The sequence below is a fragment of the Castor canadensis genome, chromosome 15 (genome assembly GCF_047511655.1).
Source record: "Castor canadensis chromosome 15, mCasCan1.hap1v2, whole genome shotgun sequence".
Classification (NCBI taxonomy): domain Eukaryota; kingdom Metazoa; phylum Chordata; class Mammalia; order Rodentia; family Castoridae; genus Castor; species Castor canadensis.
This window is the reverse complement of record NC_133400.1, coordinates 89,884,950-89,904,199: the sequence shown is the minus strand read 5'-3', so window position 1 is coordinate 89,904,199 and position 19,250 is coordinate 89,884,950. Positions and strand designations below refer to the sequence as shown.

At 36.5% G+C, this 19,250-nt stretch overlaps 1 protein-coding gene across 1 annotated transcript; it reads left to right on the top strand.

The window, feature by feature from the left end:
* The first annotated feature begins 786 nt into the window (after positions 1 to 786).
* LOC109680006 (aldo-keto reductase family 1 member C13-like) lies at positions 787 to 16,521 on the top strand. The gene is made up of 9 exons (XM_020155024.2): positions 787 to 943; positions 2,482 to 2,649; positions 3,451 to 3,567; positions 4,426 to 4,503; positions 5,043 to 5,165; positions 6,703 to 6,812; positions 7,064 to 7,229; positions 14,778 to 14,860; positions 16,269 to 16,521. The coding sequence occupies exons 1-9, from the start codon at positions 860 to 862 to the stop codon at positions 16,309 to 16,311; spliced, it is 972 nt and encodes a 323-aa protein (XP_020010613.2). The 5' UTR covers positions 787 to 859; the 3' UTR covers positions 16,312 to 16,521.
* The last annotated feature ends 2,729 nt before the right edge of the window (positions 16,522 to 19,250 follow it).

The following is a 19,250-nucleotide window of genomic DNA, read 5'->3' as shown; positions in this document are numbered from 1 at the left end:
AAAAGTAAAACCTCCATATGATATAGTAATAACACTTCTGGGTATATTCTGAAAAATTCAAAGTCAGTTACTATAGAGATACCCGTAAACGACTGTTTATTGTGGCACCATTCAAATTCCCAGATTATGAATTGGGCTTGGTTTCTGAACAATGGATGAATGAATAAGAAAAAGTGGCATCTATACATAATGGAGTTTTACTCAGACATTAAGACAAATGTAATCAGGGTCATTTGCTGGTAAATGGGCAGAAGTGGAGATTATCATGTAATAGGAGAGTCCACAAAGACAAATATCCCATTATTTATTTGTCAAGACTAGTCAGAACAAAATAATCAAGGTCATGAAAGTCAAAGTGGGACTTCCTGGGGATGGAAAGGGAAAGAAAACATATAATAAATTGTATTATATGCATGTTTGGAAATGTCACGATACAATACCTTCTTATATATAATTAAATATACAGCAATAAAATAATAAAAATAATTATCTGTCAAAAATAAATGGTCTGGTCCAATTTTTCTCCACATGTATGTCTGTTTTTTTTCCTAATGTTGGTTTTTTGAGACTCCCTTTCACTACGTTTGGCAGGCAGACCTCAAATTCATGATCCTCTTGTCTTAACTTGCCAAATACTTAGGTGTGTGTGTGACCACACCTGCCTGGAATATTGCTTAATTCCACTACCTTCTGTCTTCTTTTAGTTAACCATTAGACAGCCTTATTGATGAATAATTAGACATAGAGTGGCACTGGATCAACACTATTCAGGCAGAAGGAGCTATGACTTGCTATTTATAAATTCCCTGTGCAGGCAGTAGAGGAAACAGAAACTGCTCAGACAGAGGACTGACCAGCAATGAATTCCAAACACCAGCAAGTGAAACTAAATGATGGTCACTTCATTCCTGGACTGGGCTTTGGCACCTATACCCCTGAAGAGGTAACATTAGCTGTGTGGCGAATGGTTCAAAAGAAAACATATGTAGTATGAGTGGAGGTTGATATGGCCTGTCAAGAGATCTATAACCTGTATGACTCTTGTGAATGCACCTGGTTCTCAGTTTTTCCAGGCTAGAAGTATGCCAGGAAAAAGAGAAGATTGTCAGTCTTTTCTCTGCATTAGCCTCTCATCACCAACTCTTGATTATTCTGGGCATTATGTTTTCCCTGCTTAAATCTATTTCCTAGCTTAGAAGAAAAGATGAAATATTCAGCAGTCCAGAACACTGTCTATCAGCATCCTTACTTGCATGTTTATTTCTATAATTCAGGAAATCTTTTTCCTTTCATGAAAGCAAGATCCAGAGAAGTAGGAAGCATGAAATAAATGATGGAGGGGCACTGCTGTTCTTCTGTGGGATAGCCTTCAGCATCTCTCAGTAAATGATGGACATGGCTAATCAAAACTTTCCATGTGCCACTCTCACCATATGGAGTTTAAATTTAGGCACATGATGGTCTTGGTAAAGAATGTATTTGGAAGCAAGACACACAGAGGAAGGAATTATGCACAACAAGGTATATTTGAAAATGAAAAAATACTCTTATATGAGTAAAGTGTGGGCAAACTGATTAAATATCTTGTGCCCCAAATGTTCAGCATTTTAAGAATTTATAATCACCAGTTAATGAGTATGTTAAGAAGAGATACATAATCTTGGAGATTCCCAGGAAGGATGTAGACAAGGAAAAGGCTGCAATACAAGGTAACATAGGAATTATAATAGCTACAATTACATAAAACTCTGACTACCTTTTGTGAATTGATTTGTTAGAAATGGAACAAAAGTATGCAAGGCAGGGTTGCTTGCAGAACGAGTTGGAGGGCAGGATGTCACATCAACAGGACAAAATGCTTTATGGAGTCAAGGATACTGATAAAATAACAAGATAATGGGGGAAAAATGAACAGAATGTTTTCATCTCATTTAAGAGCTATCCAAAATGCAGGATATTTATCAGGATGTAAATGGGGAGTTGGAAGCTTCTGTTTGTTCCTTATTAGTGGCTTTTAGATTACTTCTTATCTCCTTTCTTAAGACATTTTCACCAATTGCAACTGTGGGAAATTTACCTGAATGTATCATTTAACATGATGATAGGAAAAATTGGGAATGGATGAGGGCACACATGATTTATGGTCTTCTTAATGTATGTATATAAACATACATATGTAATTCACGTATATATACATTAAGAGTTGATCTAACCTAGCTTGGAAAGATTCCTGGAAAAACTGCAATTGGACTATGTTGACCTCTATCTTATTCATTACCCAGTGCCAATGAAGGTGGGTAATTTGCATGCATACATTAAGAAGGGCTAGTAATTCACCTGCACCCTTATTCAATAATAAGTGATCTGATGATGACTTTGGAGTATTAAAATCCTGTCCTCTACTGAACTGTCCACTAGACTCACTCTGAGCTACCATTCACAACATGTATCTCCAAATACTACCTTCTGTTGTTCTCCTAGGTTCCTAAAAGTAAAACAATGGAGGCCACAAAAATGGCTATAGATGCTGGGTTCCGCCATATTGATACTGCTTATTCATACCATGTCGAAGAGGAGGTGGGACAAGTCATTCAGAGCAAGATTGCAGATGGCACTGTGAAGAGAGAAGACATATTCCTCACTTCAAAGGTACTGTGTATATTGTGTGTGAGTATATAAGTTAATGATGTGATATAAGGACGCAGAAATTGTAAAAAACTGACATAATAGTGAAATGAGCTTATTGGTACATTTTCTATTCACATAGAACTCACATATATGATTCAGTTACAAAAACTGAGAAAGATTGCGACTTTATATACTTACTCTATCTAAATCATACATTTACTATACTGAACTTCAACTCAAATTAGTGTCACTTAGCATGGGCTGTGAAATCACACAGAACTATAATCAAATATGTCTTTCTTTATCCCTTAGATGACTTTCTGAAATTTCTCATCTTTTGAAATATAAATCAAAAACTTTATATAGAGAAACCCATAAGAGAGTTTTTATATAACAAATGAGAAATAGCAATAAGTGTGTTCATTCATATCCAGCACATATCAAAATGGTCAAAATGTGTTTCTCTTAAGTTATATAAATAAAAGAATGCTAATTCTTCTCCAGCAATATTAATCTGATGAGCTGATTAGATAAATAATGGCTTTATAATCTCTGTTATCATGATTTAGAGATTGGACATTATTATATGATTAAATTTATCCCTTGACATATTCTCTTCCATGCTCAGTAGATTGACTAACAATGATCAAACATACAAAGGAGTTTACCTCAGTAGGTCACATCAAAGGAACCCCAGCAATGAAAGGTGTATTTTCCCCTTGACCGTCAGTTTCTTTGCAGTACAAAATATGTCAATATTAGGTGAAATAAATTTGAATAATTTATTAATCCAGCACAAATTCCATTCTTCATCATCTGTAGCTTTGGTGTACTTTCCATCGCCCAGAGTTGGTCCAACCTAGCTTGGAAAGATCACTGAAAAAACTGCAATTGGATTATGTTGACCTCTATCTTATTCATTATCCAGTGCCAATAAAGGTAGGCAATTTATATTATTAACCTTTTGTTATTATCAGTTTGTATTATTAACTTTGGGGACATGACCATCATTTCCCAAGATGGTTATCTTAAGTTGTTATAAATATATGTACTCGATTTCTATGTTTTGTAATCATAATCTACTCAAGAGAGGTTATACAAAAGATTTTGTTTATTATGAAATGGGCAGACCATGCAATGGCTACACTTACACATTAGAAGTAGTCTTCAGAAACAACAGTGTTTATGCATCCCACTTATCATTGTTATTAGGGATTTCCCAAGGATTTACCCCAGCCTTTTCTATTGATGGCAAATGTACTTGAGACTGTTCAAGCTTCATGCTCATTAGTACCCTATAGATTCTCTACATCTGCACTATCAAAATGAATCTTGCATTCAACCTTGATTGACCATCTGGTTCATATCCCTACCTTTGGACCCACAGATGGTTGGGTAGCTAAAGAATACTGATTGTTTAGCCTGGGTCAAGAGTGTAATCCAGTGTTGCTGGTGGCTAAGGGCATGCAAATACTAAATTTCTCACTGAAAGACAGCATTTTGCTAGATGAATCTGTAGAAGTAGGCAGAATAACACTGGTTAACCAAGAGACTTCATTAGGACCTGTGTAAACATTGTTTCATGACACATATAATGTATAGAGAAATACAAGAACTGAAAGATATTCCTTACAATTGCACATGTAAACCACTTTGCAAATCTAAGTATGTAGAGGGGTGCTTCACTCATATTCATGGATGGGTAGTGTCCCGTTTCATATGCATATATATAGGAGTGTTTCTCTGGGTGGGACACTTGTGTTTTATGAGATTGATGTAACTATTACTCTGTTCCAGCCAGGGGAAGATGATTTTCCAACAGATGAAAATGGAAAGTCAATGTTGGACACAGTAGATTTTTGTGCCACGTGGGAGGTAAGTGAATACTTGGTGAAGGGATAGCAGAGGATGCCAGAATAGGAAGAGTTGGGTCATTTTTCCAGGCAAGAAAATTATATGTCCTATGTAGCAATATATACCCTGAAGTCTAGAAATGTGTTGTTTTTAAGGGTCTTTTGCTAGAGGTGTGGGGAAGAATCCATTATTTTAATGTGATATAGTAGAACCAAGTAGAACTGAGGACAATAGGAACAGGCATTTTTTGTCACCATATGCAGTAATGTTTTCAGTCCTCTAATGAAGACACAGAAATTTTTTTTCTTCCTGTCACTGTTTCTTCTCATAATTATTTTTTCTTCAGAATCATTTCCAGGGAGCATCATAATTTCTGGACAGTGTGCTCCTGTTTTTTTTTTTCCTTTTTCCATTCCAAGGCATCAAACCAAGGACTATGTACATGCTAGGAAAGCACTGTACCATTGAACTATACACCTAGCCCCTGACAGTGTTCCTTTTAATGGTTAAAATTTGCATTTATATTCAATTGATCCAACTATACAACGTTCCCTTCACAGGCCATGGAGAAGTGTAAGGATGCAGGACTGGCCAAGTCCATTGGGGTTTCCAATTTTAACCACAGGCAGCTAGAGATGATCCTGAATAAGCCAGGGCTCAAGTACAAACCTGTCTGCAACCAGGTGAGAACTCTCCAACTCTTATTAATTTGCTTATTTCTTTATTTCTGTCAGGTATCCATTCTTGTTTTCCCCAAAATTCATCTTTCTTCTTTGGAACAGAAGAATCTAAAAGTAATGCCTCTGTCTCAGGGCTCATGGAAGATCCTTACTTGTATTTCTTCTTAGTGAACACAGAGGCATATATTAGTGCCCAATTGATACAGAATTTGGAGATGTAAAGGTCACCCATGGGTCAACAGTCACTAATAAGACTCTTAATTAAAAATGAAGTTATCTCTGAGTTATTATGAATGCTAAGATATAAGGTAGGTGAAGGTGCTATATGAGGAAGTGGGTATAGCAAGGAAATCCATGAAAACATGTAATGGATGGTAAATAAGGATGACTGAGAATAAGATAGATAGTGGCAAAGATGTGTGGAGTTTGGATGTTTCTGTCCTTTATTTGTGTCTGATGTCAGGTTTCTTTTAATTAGGAGTTAGATTTGAATCCTTTATTATACTAACCTTCAATATTTTTTACTAGAAATGTTCTTTGCATGCTATGACTCCCAAATTGCACCATAGCAGAAAGCATGTCATGACAGGTTATTCACCTAATAGTGATGTTTATTTCATCATTTTCTTAAGTAGTCCTAGTCAGATCTCTTTTAAAGAATGTATGTTTTCCTGTATTGCCATTACTCAGTCTGTGGGTGAAATTTTTCAATAGCAAAGATTCCATTTAAAGACAAATTTTTGCCTAATTCTTGAGGTTTAATCAATCATTTCTATGAGACTGATAGAGTCATTAGAATTTGTGAATAATTATTTTCATTTTATATACTCTGTCTACTTTTATTAACATAAATTTTAGTATGCAAACAAATTTATTCATTACATCAGTTTAACTGCAATTATTCCTGAAAGGAAGGGACCTTAATTCCTGCCTTTTCAAAAATCAGTATTCTGAGACAGGAATTATAGTAATAATCTCCATCTTCAGGGCAAAGTATTTTTTCTTTCTGAACTAAAGAACTTTTACTTACTACATGTCAGAATGGCTTTTAGTCATTATTGTTTTTAATGTGTAAATCTGATAAAGGTCACCAGCAGGAGAAAGAAAAACATTACTTGGTTTGGCATAGTAGCTCAAGCCTGTAACCGTAGCTACTCAGTATGTGGAAATCTGGAGGATCAAGGTTCCAGGCTAGCTGGAGCAAAACAAATTTCATGAGAACCCATCTCAACCAAAGGCTGGGGAGAGTGGTGTGCACCTGTCATCCCCAGCTATGTGGTGAAGCATAAGTAGGAGAATCACTGCCCAGGCTAACCCAGGAGTAAACAAAACCCTATCTCAAAAATAATCAATCCAGAAAGGACTGGTGGAGTGCTTCCAGTGGTAGGGTTCTTGCCTAAGAAGTATGAGGCCATAAATTCCACACGCAGTACACAAATATTGATTTTTTCAATTCAAATGTAATGTTACATAAATATTCACTGTTCTGCTTTGTTTACCTTTAGCAATTTTTGTTAATATCTATCTTGGCTATCCATAGGTAGAATGTCATCTTTACCTCAACCAGAGCAAACTGCTGGATTTCTGCCAATCAAAAGACATTGTGCTGGTTGCTTATGGCGCTCTGGGAACTCAACGACCTAAAAGATGGTAACAGAGACAATAGGAGGATTCTTCAAAACATCAATGTTTATGAAAAAGTTTTAGTCCTGCACACTCTGTATTTTAGAGTTAATGCTGAATTGCGTCAGGGGAAAATATGCATTTCTGAGTAAATCTTCAAAGATAGTCCCTGCTGGTATGGGATCCTTGGACTTGAGTGGGTACCCTAGTGAGTTTAGAATACTTGCAAAGAGCTGAATGCTCACCCTCTGGAATTCAGAATTTGTCTTTTCTTGCAGGGTGGACCCAAGCTCCCCAGTTCTCTTGAATGACCCAATTCTTTGTGCCATGGCAAAAAAGCACAGTCGAAGTTCTGCCCTGATTGCCCTTCGCTACCTGCTGCAACGTGGCATTGTGCCACTGGCCCAGAGTTACAAAGAAAAGGAGATAAGAGAGAACATACAGGTGCTGAGTGGGGGCTGTGTGCATCCACATTGATACGTAGTACTCTTCACAATTGTATTTCCTTGATGCCTGAGTACATTTGTGGGCCAAATTATTTCCCTAGCATTTCTAATATATGTGAGATTTCAGGTGCTCTTGGAAAACCTTTCTCCTAAACTTCATTGAGAGAGAGCATAGCCTAGTTTGAATTAGGATTTCAGAGAGCACAGAGATGTGGGTTTCAGAATTATGTTAGCCTTGTCCTGAGTAAGTGACATCATCTTTTCTTTATTTTCTGAAATGAGTGATTTGGATTGGGTGATTTTTATTGTTAAAATAAGTATTATATTTGCATTTTGCATTTCCTTGCACCTGCATATTCTAATATTCTATAGATATTTATTTTGTTTCTTTACAGGTTAAATATATTCCTTACCCTCTTACCAAGATCAATGTTTTAAGAAACACTATAATACATTCGCAGGACAATGAGGCCTCTCTGGTCATGACACTGGTTCAGCTATTCTATAGGGTTCTTCTGCTGTACATAGAATTTTTTTTATTCATATGTGCATACAAGGCTTGGGTCATTTCTCCCCCCTGCCCCCACCCCCTCCCTTACCACCCACTCCACCCCCTCCCTCTCCCCCCACCCCCTCAATACCCAGCAGAAACTATTTTGCCCTTATTTCTAATTTTGTTGTAGAGAGAGTATAAGCAATAATAGGAAGGAACAAGTGTTCCTGGTTGAGATAAGGATAGCTATACAGGGAGTTGACTCACATTAATTTCCTGTACATGTGTGTTGCCTTCTAGGTTAATTCTTTTTGATCTAAACTCTTCTCTAGTTCCTGGTCCCCTTTTCCTATTGGCCTCAGTTGCTTTTAAGGTATCTGCATTGAGGGCAACAAATACTAGCTAATTTTTTAGGTGTCTTACCTATCCTCACCCCTCCCTTGTGTACTCTCACTTTTATCATGTGCTCAAAGTCCAATCCCATTGTTGTGTTTGCCCTTGATCTAATGTCCACATATGAGGGAGAACATACGATTTTTATTCTTTTGAGCCAGGCTAACCTCACTCAGAATGATGTTCTCCAATTCCATCCATTTACCAGCGAATGATAACATTTCATTCTTCTTCATGGCTGCATGAAATTCCATTGTGTATAGATACCACATTTTCTTAATCCATTCGTAAGTGGTGGGGCATCTTGGCTGTTTCCATAACTTGGCTATTGTGAATAGTGCTGCAATAAACATGGTTGTGCAGGTGCCTCTGGAGTAACCTGTGTCACAGTCTTTTGGGTATATCCCCAAAAGTGGTATTGCTGGATCAAATGGTAGATCAATGTCTAGCTTTTTAAGTAGCCTCCAAAATTTTTTCCAGAGTGGTTGTACTAGTTTACATTCCCACCAACAGTGTAAGAGGGTTCCTTTTTCCCCGCATCCTCGCCAACACCTGTTGTTTGTGGTGTTGCTAATGATGGCTATTCTAACAGGGGTGAGATGGAATCTTAGTGTGGTTTTAATTTGCATTTCCTTTATTGCTAGAGATGGTGAGCATTTTTTCATGTGTTTTCTGGCCATTTGAATTTCTTCTTTTGAGAAAGTTCTGTTTAGTTCACTTGCCCATTTCTTTATTGGTTCATTAGTTTTGGGAGAATTTAGTTTTTTAAGTTCCCTATATATTCTGGTTATCAGTCCCTTGTCTGATGTGTAGCCGGCAAATATTTTCTCCCACTCTGTGGGTGTTCTCTTCAGTTTAGAGACCATTTCTTTTGATGAACAAAAGGTTTTGAGTTTTATGAGGTCCCATTTATCTATGCTATCTCTTAGTTGCTGTGCTGCTGGGGTCTCTGATGATTTCCTGGACTTCCATGGTGTTTGTTGTTATCTCCCCTTTTGCATTCCTGATTCTACTAATTTGGGTTTTTTTCTCTCCTCATTTTAGTCAGGTTTGTCAGGAGTCTATAGATCTTGTTTATTTTTTCAAAGAACCAACTTTTTGTTTCATTATATCTTTGTATGGTTTTTTTGGTTTCTACTTCATTGATTTCAGTTGTTATATTTATTATTTCTCTCCTATTTGTTTTGGGATTTGCTTGTTCTTGTTTTTCTAGGAGTTTGAGATGTATCATTAGGTCATTGATTTGGGATCTTTCAGTCTTTTTAATATATGCACTCATGGCTATAAACTTTCCTCTCAGGACTGCCTTACCTGTGTCCCATAGGTTCCGGTAGGTTGTGTTTTCATTTTCATTGACTTCCAGGAACTTTTTAATTTCCTCTTTTATTTCACTGATTATCCATTCTTCATTAAGTAATGAGTTATTTAGTATCCAGCTGTTTGCATGTTTTTTGTCTTTTCTTTTGTTGTTGAGTTGCAGTTTTACTGCATTGTGATCAGATGATATACACGGTATAATTTCTATTTTCTTATAGTTGCTGAGACTTGCTTTGTGCCCTAGGATATGATCTATTTTGGAGAAGGTTCAATGGGCTGCTGAGAAGAATCTATATTGTGTAGAAGTTGGATGAAATGTTCTGTAGACATCAACTAGGTCATTTGATATATTGTATATTTTAGATCTTGAATTTCTTTATTGATTTTTTATTTGGACGACCTATCTATTAATGATAATGGGGTGTTAAAGTCTCCTACAACCACTGCGTTGGTGTTAATATATGCTTTTAGGTCTTTCAGGGTATGTTTGATGAAATTGGGTGCGTTGACATTGAGTGCATATAGGTTGATGATTATTATTTCCTTTTGGTCTATTTCCCCTTTTATTAGTATGGAATGTCCTTCTTTATCTCGTTTGATCAATGTAGGTTTGAAGTCTACTTTGTCAGAGATAAGTATTGCAACTCCTGCTTTTATTCGGGGTCCATTGGCTTGGTAAATCTTCTTCCAGCCATTCATCCTAAGCATATGCTTATTTCTGTCAGTGAGATGGGTCTCCTGTAAGCAACAAATTGTTGGATCTTCCTTTTTAATGCATTTCATCAAGCGGTGCCTTTTGATGGGTGAATTAAATCCGTTAACATTAAGCATTAGTATTGATAGGTATGTGGTGATTCCTGTCATTTAGTTGTCTTAGTTGTTTGAGGGTTTGATTGTGTGTACCTAAGTTGAGGTTACTCTCTACTGTCTTGCTTTTTCTTTTCCTGTGGTTTGGTGCTGCCTGTCTTTTCATGGTTAAGTTGGGTTTCACTTTCTGTGTGAAGAATCCCTTGAAGAATCTTTTGTAGTGGTGGCTTTGTGGTCACATATTGTTTTAGTTTCTGCTTATCATGGAAGACTATTATTGCTCCATCTATTTTGAATGATAGTTTTGCTGGGTAGAGTATCCTGGGGTTGAATTTATTTTCATTCAGTGCCCAGAAGATCTCACCCTACGCTCTACTTGCTTTTAATGTTTCTGTTGAGAAGTCTGCTGTGATTTTGATGGGTTTACTTTTGTATGTTACTTGTTTTTTCCCTCTTACAGCCTTCAATATTCTTTCCCTAGTTTCTGAACTTGTTGTTTTAATGATGATATGTCGTGGGGTAGTTCTATTTTGATCTGGTCTGTTTGGTGTCCTGGAGGCCTCTTGCATCTGTATGGGAATATCTTTCTCTAGATTTGGGAAATTTTCTGTTATTATTTTGTTGAATATATTACGCATTCCCTTCGCTTTCACCTCTTCTCCTTCTTCGATGCCCATGATTCTCAAGTTTGGTCTTTTGATGGAGTCGGTGAGTTCCTACATTTTCTCTTCACAGGTCTTGAGTTGTTTAATTAATAGTTCTTCGGTTTTTCCTTTAATTACCATTTCATCTTCAAGTTCTGAGATTCTGTCTTCTGTTTGTTCTATTCTGCTGGATTGGCCTTCCCTTTTGTTTTGCAGTTCTCTTTCATTCTTTTTTCTGAGGTTTTCCATATCCTGGGTGGTTTTCTCTTTAATGTTGTCTGTTTTTGTCCTGAGTTCATTTATCCATTTATTCAACGTGTTCTCTCTTTCACTTTGGTGTTTATACAGTGCATCTATGGTTTCCTTTATTTCTTCTTTTGCTTTTTCAAATTCTCTATTTTTGTTGTCATGGAATTTCTTGAGTGTGTCCTGTACATTTTGGTTGACCCTATCCAGTATCATCTCTATAAAATTCTCATTGAGTACTTGTAGTATGTCTTCTTTTAAGTTATTCTTGTGGGCTTCATTGGGTCCTTTAGCATAGTTTATCTTCATTTTGTTGGAGTCTGGATCTGAGTATCTGTTTTCTTCATTCCCCTCTGGTTCTTGTACTAATTTTTTGCTGTGGGGAAACTGGTTTCCCTGTTTTTCCTGTCTTCCATCATTTTCTTTGGTGTTGTTACTGTCCCTGTACTGTGTGCAATTAAGTATTTTCTAGCTTGTAATAATAACAATTGTAATATTTAGAATGGAAGGGTGAGCGGAGATGGAAAGCAAGAAGTTAAAGAAAAGGGAAAAACAAATAAACAGACAAGGAGGAGAATACAGAACAAGGAATCAGACAAGAAACTTTCAAAGGTATAAACAGGGAGCGTTAGTGTACTAATCGACAGTAAGCTGAACAGGCATTAGAGAGACAGAGGATTGAAAATAAAAAATAAAAAAAAATAAAGATAAGAATAAAAATAAAAAATAAGTAAATGAAAGAAATATCTATATATAAAAATAAAATAAAATAAAATGGAAAATAGAAAATTTTTTAAAAAACCAAAAAACCTCCAAGTTCAAATGCAATGAAGTTTCAGTCTTAATAATTTGTGTATCCATCTCAGTCTCCAATCCTGGAGATGGTGCCTCAGATGTTGTTCTGAAGTTGTCTCATCAAAGGGGACACATAAAGTAGTACAAAACTACACACACACACAAAAAAAAACCCCACAAAGTGTCCCAAGTTCAAATGCAATACAGTTTCAGTAAGTTTTTCAGCATGCAGGTGTAATTTGGTTGTTCTGTCATCAAAGGTAGGGAGAAAAAGAGAAAAAAAAAAGAGTCTGGAGACAGTTCTGAGAATGGCTATCTGTGGCTGTGGCTTGCCTGCTCGCTGCTGTCAGCCTGCTGTCGCTTGCGGGGTTATTCATGCAGGTCTCAGGGATGAGCTTAACACTCACCTGGCCCTGCAGGCTTTGTTTACTCAGAGTTCTCCTGTGCACGAGCCACTGCTACAAGCTTTCCCCTTTCCAAGCACACTGGGAAAGGTAACACTGCACCAGAGTTCTCAGGCCTGCATGTTTATTTACAGTTCATGTGGGAGGTGGGTCTTCCCCCCTCTCCTGTGCAGTTTTCCTCCCACTGCCACTTTCACAAGCTTTCCTGCTCCTGATTACTGGGCAGTGCTGCTGCTCCTGCCAGCCACCATGTTTGTTTACAGTTCATGTGGGAAGTGGGTCTTCCCTCCTCTCCTGTGGAGTTTTCCTCCCTCCGCCACACTCACCAGCTTTCCCGCTCCTGGTTGCTGGGCGCGCACCCCACCCCCGCTCCCGCCAGAGCCTCTCCTGCCCACCCGGCTTGTTTATTTAAAGTCCTGGGAAGGATTCCCTTCCCCCAATCTTCAGCACTCTTGGCCCCACCCTCTTTCCCACGTGTCTTTATTGTTCTTATTGCTTATTAGTAAGTTTCTCTTTTTTCCCCAGGTGGAGGTCAGTCTGTCCAGGGGGCTATGCTGCTCTGGCCCAGGGTTGTCTGTGGGAATACATGGTACCGCAAAGCTCACCTGGTCCAAGTCTTCCCAAGCCATCTGGGGGCCAGTGACTGGTGGCCCGGGGGCCCTCCTTGTTTCTCTGTTTAGCGTGAAGTGGAGATTCTCTGCGCCGGCTGGAGGTGTGGAGGGATCAAAGTTTTGCCTTTTCTTAGTGATTTTGCCTTCAAAGGGTGTCTCCAGTATCTCTCCAAGATTTCACTATAGGAGGCTCGCTTTCTGCTTCCTCCCTCTAGCTGCCATCTTGGAATCCCCACTGTACATAGTTTTAATAAGGCTTCACCCCTTCAAAGTGTTCTAGACCAAGGCAGAGACTAGGAGCAGATTCTTGCAAAGCCTTTTATGCCTAGGCTCAGAATTGGCACATCACTGCTCTTGTTAAGTTCCAATGACCAATGCAAGTGGCACACCAGGCAAGATTCAAGGGATGGGGAAATAGCACCTCTTAGTGGAAAAAGTTCACCTTCATGTAACGAAGAGTGTGGAGACTTGGAAATGTGGATTGTGGGCTGGGTGGTTTTTTATAACCAATTTACAACAATGTTCCATTCCGTTATTTTACTAACATTGTAGTCTTTCCCTCCTAAGTGTTCTCTTTCAAGTTCAGCTTTCCAAAACTATTTGAAATAAAAATTCAAGTACATCTGTATGATTTTTAAAATCATATATTTTTTAAAGAATAATGATTTTTTGGCCTCTACTCACCCTTCAATTTTCCCATTTGCTCTCCCCAACTGCTTTAATGTGCTTGAGAATCAGTCTTGCTGTCCAGAGTGGGAAAAGATTTCTTTAATCTATTGTTACAAATACCTTTTCTACCCTTAACAGATGATTCTGTTATATAAAAATTAGAATCATGGTTTCAAACTTCACCCTTAGTAAGTCTTTCAGTGTTTAGATATGGAAGTCTTTAGATATTTCAATGAACATGACAATAGGTTTGTAGAAAGCTGAGTGTTTGAAATATTAAGGACTGTAATCCATAATTATGATGTAGTTTTTAATTTTTAGGTTATATTTCAAAATACTTTAATAAATTTCATAATGAATACACACCAGATAATTTATGTATGTTCTCTCATATTCTTCACAGAAAAGTGACTGTTTTGATAATTTACAATTTGGAAAAAGTTCAATGAATGCTTCTTTTTAGATCCATCAGTTGTTACATTGTCAACCTCTCCCTTTACACACACATGCACACACACACACACACACACACACACACTATTTTAGGGAATTACCAAAGTCTTAATGATCCATTTGTTTCAACATCCTAGAAATTGCTAAAACTTATTTTGATGTTTGAGGTTCACAAATGTAGATAATGAGATCTTCTTCAAAGCAGTTCTTTGATATAATGAGCAGGTATATGATTCCTGACTTGAATTGTACACTGTGCACATTTTAGTTGTTCATTGGTGGATGCAGAATACTAACTCCATCCACAAAACCTTTTCTACATTTCAAAACTTTTCTCCAAAATCTTTGGGAGGTTTATGTAAGGAATTCTATAATCTCAACTTTGTTTCTGATCCAGCGACTTTTGAAATTTTTTTTATAGTGTTGTGCAGTTTCGATACTTATCAAAGTCACTTTTCTTTAATTTTCACTTGATGTTTATTGACCATGTGAGTGTTTTGCTTTAATGTCTTTAACAGCCTTTACAAACTCTCAGATATTTTAAATATTGTCTTTGCTGATTCATTTTATTTTCAAGACTGGCAAATACACACTCTAAACATGCCAATAACTGCCTACTTGTGTGGTAGGTTTTTGAAATATGATTCATGATTTAATTTAAGATTGGCAAATACACAGTTTAAGTATGCTAATAGCTGCTTACTTGTGTGATAGGTTTTCGATTTCCACTTGTCTTCAGAGGATATGAAAGTCCTAGATGGCCTGAACAAAAATTTTCGCTATGTACCTGCTGAATTGTAAGTAACTTTAGTAAATACGTTGTTCCAATTCACTGTCATTTTAAGTTTCTCCCTTCCTTATCTGTACATGTTTCAAACTCAAAACTCTACATCTGACTCTTGAAAAGCTGCCATTGAGGCAGTCAATGGAGTATTTGATTTGATGTTTATGAATTATGGACATTTGATGTTTATGAATTATGGACATCTCAATGCAGAGGATATAGATGCTTTAGAGACAAGTGATTTAAAACAAAAGAATGTGTGCAGAAAAAGCCCAGTTGTTGAGATTTATTGTAAATGAAAAATCTTTACTAATTCTTTATGCTATAGAGTTATACAAATTGATATTGAACATATATTTTAAATGAAGACAAATGAAGAATATATATCCTTCTGGCAACAGACATTTAAATTCATGATAGAATAAATGTGAAAACATTTGAGAGTGTATTGTAAAATCCACAATAACACATGCTCAGATTGGCATATATATTATCATTGCTAATATTTTTGTTAGTACACTAAAACTGCAAGATAAGGTAGAGAAACAATGCAATGAGGCACAAGGAGCATGATCAGTAATAATCACCTTATTAAATATTTAATACAGAATGATTTCTATAAATTCATAATTTATAAAATGTTCAAAAATTGGTAGATATATTATTGCTAATATTTTTGTTAGTAAAGAGAAAAATGAAGACTAAGAGACAGTGCAATGAGACAGAGTGGCAAGTAACCAATAATTCTTGTCACCTATAAAATACTTAAATAGATAATTATTTTTATCACTTCATATTTTGTATTGCTATTAAAATATAGAAATATATCAATTCTATACTATATCCCATGGACTTAGAAGTATTTCATACAAATGACAACTTTGTATATCTGAATCTAACATAATATGTTGTATGTGATGATCGATAATAATTGAAGAACTAATAAAATGGAAGTTAAATTACTAGCCTTAAACTGTACACTCTAAAATACTTTTTCTGCTGGTCATAATGTTGAATTGTCCTTGTACTAAATATAACATAAGCAGGTTATACTTTTGTTGAGAGACTGAAATAGGAAAAACTTTTTTTGCTTTCTTTACTATGGTAGCTTGATAGACACAACTAAGAGAGAAGAATAGGTATAAATGCTTGTTTGTGTGAGTTCTATCTAAGCAATGGAATATATTTGGAAAAATTAAATTATATATAAGTTTAATTATAATATTTTTCTAAATCTGTAAAGTTATGTTTATAAAACATAATGTTTTTATGTTGTATAAAAAAATTAAATGGCAGATTCTACACCAAGTTAGGAAATAAAATAACTTCATCCTAATGGTAGCTCTGTAGGTTTCACATCTATACTTCTGGAGAAGTGGATCATAGAATCAGTGTTACTTTTTTTTTCTCTTTCATTTTAGCCTTGCTGGCCACCCTAATTATCCATTTTCTGATGAATATTAAAATGGGGGCCTTTGCTGTGACTTGTACCAGCAGTTCCTGTGTGGTGAGTGGTGTGGGAGATGGTTCAGATGCTGTTGATTGGACACATCCATCCTGACCAGGTTTTGCTGCTTAGCAACTCAAACGCAGCTCAAGATGAATCTGTCAATATGGAAGGGAAGGTTCTATGTTTCCATCACTTTGTGAAATAAATATAAAAATGTTTTATCTAATGATTATCTACTAGTACTGTCTTTATAACTTGCATGCTTTGCTTACTTTTATTAGTTTTTTTATGACAAAAAAACTAATTTGACTAGGAGTTTATGAGCAGGGGTTAGAAGATAGTCATTTTTCTTCTTTTTTTTTGGAGTCAGTGTCATGTCTGTGATACAAGGATGACTTCAAATTTGTGATCCTCCTGCCTTAGCCTCCTATATGCTGAAATTACAAGCATTTGATACCATGCCCCACTGTCAAAAGCTATCGTATAGATTTCAGTGGTGAGAGTGGTGTTTCAGGCTCAAGCAAATACAGGCTGTTAGCTTGCATTTATTAGACTGTATTTGTCTAGCCAATGAAGTAACAAGAAAACACACTTTAGTTGGTTCATGGCTGTCAGTCTCAAGGGTGAGGTACATATTACAAGGAGACCCAAGAATCCTTACAGGTAGCTTCATAGGAACTGCAGAGTGAGGTATTCAGGTGGAGTGTATACTAGGGAGATGCAAGAGGAGCCACGGGAATCCTATGGGGCAGGAGTATGTTCAGAAAGTGAACACTTCTCTGCTTGGAAATACTGTCAGCTGTTCTTTCAATAACTGAGTCCTGAAGACAAAAGGAAGTTTTCACATATTTCATGGATGGCAAGACTCAGAGTCATGCATAGCATTATAAATAATATAATTATTATGGGAATGGGAATATAAAAATTAGAAGCAACTTTCATTGCATTGTGTTTAGAAAAGATTATAAGAAGTATGATGCATTGAAAAACGTAATATTATGAACCACTTGAAATGTTAGCATGTAGAGTAATATCAATAAGATGTTGGATGAATGTGCTCCAAATTCTCTCATGAAAACATCAAGAAGCTGCTTGACACTAGACCAACAACAGTAAACAGTTTCTTCTAAGCAGTGACCAGTGTATACCATCAAATTAAACACCTAGACAGAAAAAAAAAAAAGGAGGATTCAAAATGGTTGGCAATTTCAATGTGCTCTTACCATTGCCAAAATCTGCACAGCAAAGCATGGTTTTACTGTGTAAGAAAGCAAAAGAGTTACCAATTTATTTCTTAAAATCAAAGTTATTGTTCTGAAAGTTGTGATAACTTATCTTGCTTTGTCACAAACTTAGGAATATGCATGATAATAGGACTGTGCTTATCATTCATAAAATGTTGCTTTGTCCTCCCAGCTGGGAATGCAAACTAACCTCAGAGATGCTGCTGAAATTGGATGATAAACCTCTGTTTATGGAACCATTTTTAAGTACCTTAGAAATACTTGCCACAGAATCTTTGTCTACCACATTACATAAACTTTTATTTTCTTTTTTTTTTAAATTAGTAAAGCAAAGACCTAACACTTTTCCAAAAGCACAGAAGACTGACTAAGACTCTATGTGATTTGAGGAGAAAACTGAGACCATTTATTACATCAATATCTCTACTGCATTATTTCTTACCTAATATTGCCCAATTTTTTCATGACTCATTAGACTCACAGAAGCTCCTATTCTCAAGGGGTGAGAGTAAATGGGTTTTTTTTATAATTCTCAATCCTTTTTGATATGTGCAAAAAAGCACTTGGGGAGGGGTTATAAGAACTTTGTTAACTTCAGTGTTTCCATTTGTTAGGATACAACTATGTATCATATTAGCTTAACCCTCACTGAAATATTGACTTCCATAACAAGAAGCCCAGAGAAAGAGCAAACTCATGATGTTGTACACTGAGAGTCAAGACCTTCTACCATCTAATCCTGGCATCTTTCCACTTCTGTTCGTTGACATCATTTTTGGGCTGGGTAATGTAGCCTTGGAAAATATCAGATGTGACCACAGCACTGCACTATCCAGTATATGAGAGCAGACATCTTCTTTTAAAACATCTTTCGAAGGAGAAAAGGATATTTTCCCTCTCTCATGGCATTGGTTAAAACTGAGTCAAAGCCCTCTTCCCACAGTGACCACATATAAATGCTTATGGAATTAACATTTGGGTGTGAAACAAATAATTTGAAGGAAAAAGGAATGTTCCAATGTGTTGATCACTGCAATCATAGTGAGGAAGTGATGATTTTCTTTAGGTGGTTCCAAACTTGCCTAGATTTTCAACTGTTTAGAAAGCTCTTTATGCCCATCTGTGGGGTTGGAACTCTGTTTTAAGTGAAAAGGTCCAAGTAATAAAAGGATTATTTGTGCTCATTGTAGATTCATTTCTCCTATATGGTTGGTATAAGCACAGATCAATAGCTGGGAATATAAGCTTTAGCCAACAGCAAACATTATACCAGATATGTAGAGCGAATGAATGAACTATGACCATTATTTTCGTTGTTAGGTGACTATTATTATACCTAATTTAAATACTTAAACTTGTGTGGAAAATGACAATGTGAACAAAGGAGCAAAGAGAGACCTGATGACTATGATTCTGATGAATGAATGACTTGATGAGATAAGGTGAAGTAGAGACTACCAAACAAGTGAAACACATAGTATGGAATGTGCTAACATTAAAATGTCTCAGAATGTGGTGCAGTGGTTTAAGCCTATATTTCTAGCTATTCTGGATGTAGAGATAGAGAAGATGGTAGCTGAAGGCCAGACCTGGCGAAAGTCCTCAAGAAATGGCTGGTCACAGTGACATGAGCTTGTCAATCCAGCTACTCAGGGAAGTACAAATAGGAGGATTGTTGTCCAGGCCAACCCAAGCATAATGCAACACCT

Bases quoted from the DNA above. Each gene is read 5' to 3' on its own strand.
- LOC109680006 (XM_020155024.2), top strand. From the start codon at position 860: ATGAATTCCAAACACCAGCAAGTGAAACTAAATGATGGTCACTTCATT. The intron at 3,568-4,425 runs GTAGGCAATTTA...ACTCTGTTCCAG, and splicing joins ATTATCCAGTGCCAATAAAG to CCAGGGGAAGATGATTTTCC. The intron at 6,813-7,063 runs GTAACAGAGACA...CTTTTCTTGCAG, and splicing joins ACTCAACGACCTAAAAGATG to GGTGGACCCAAGCTCCCCAG.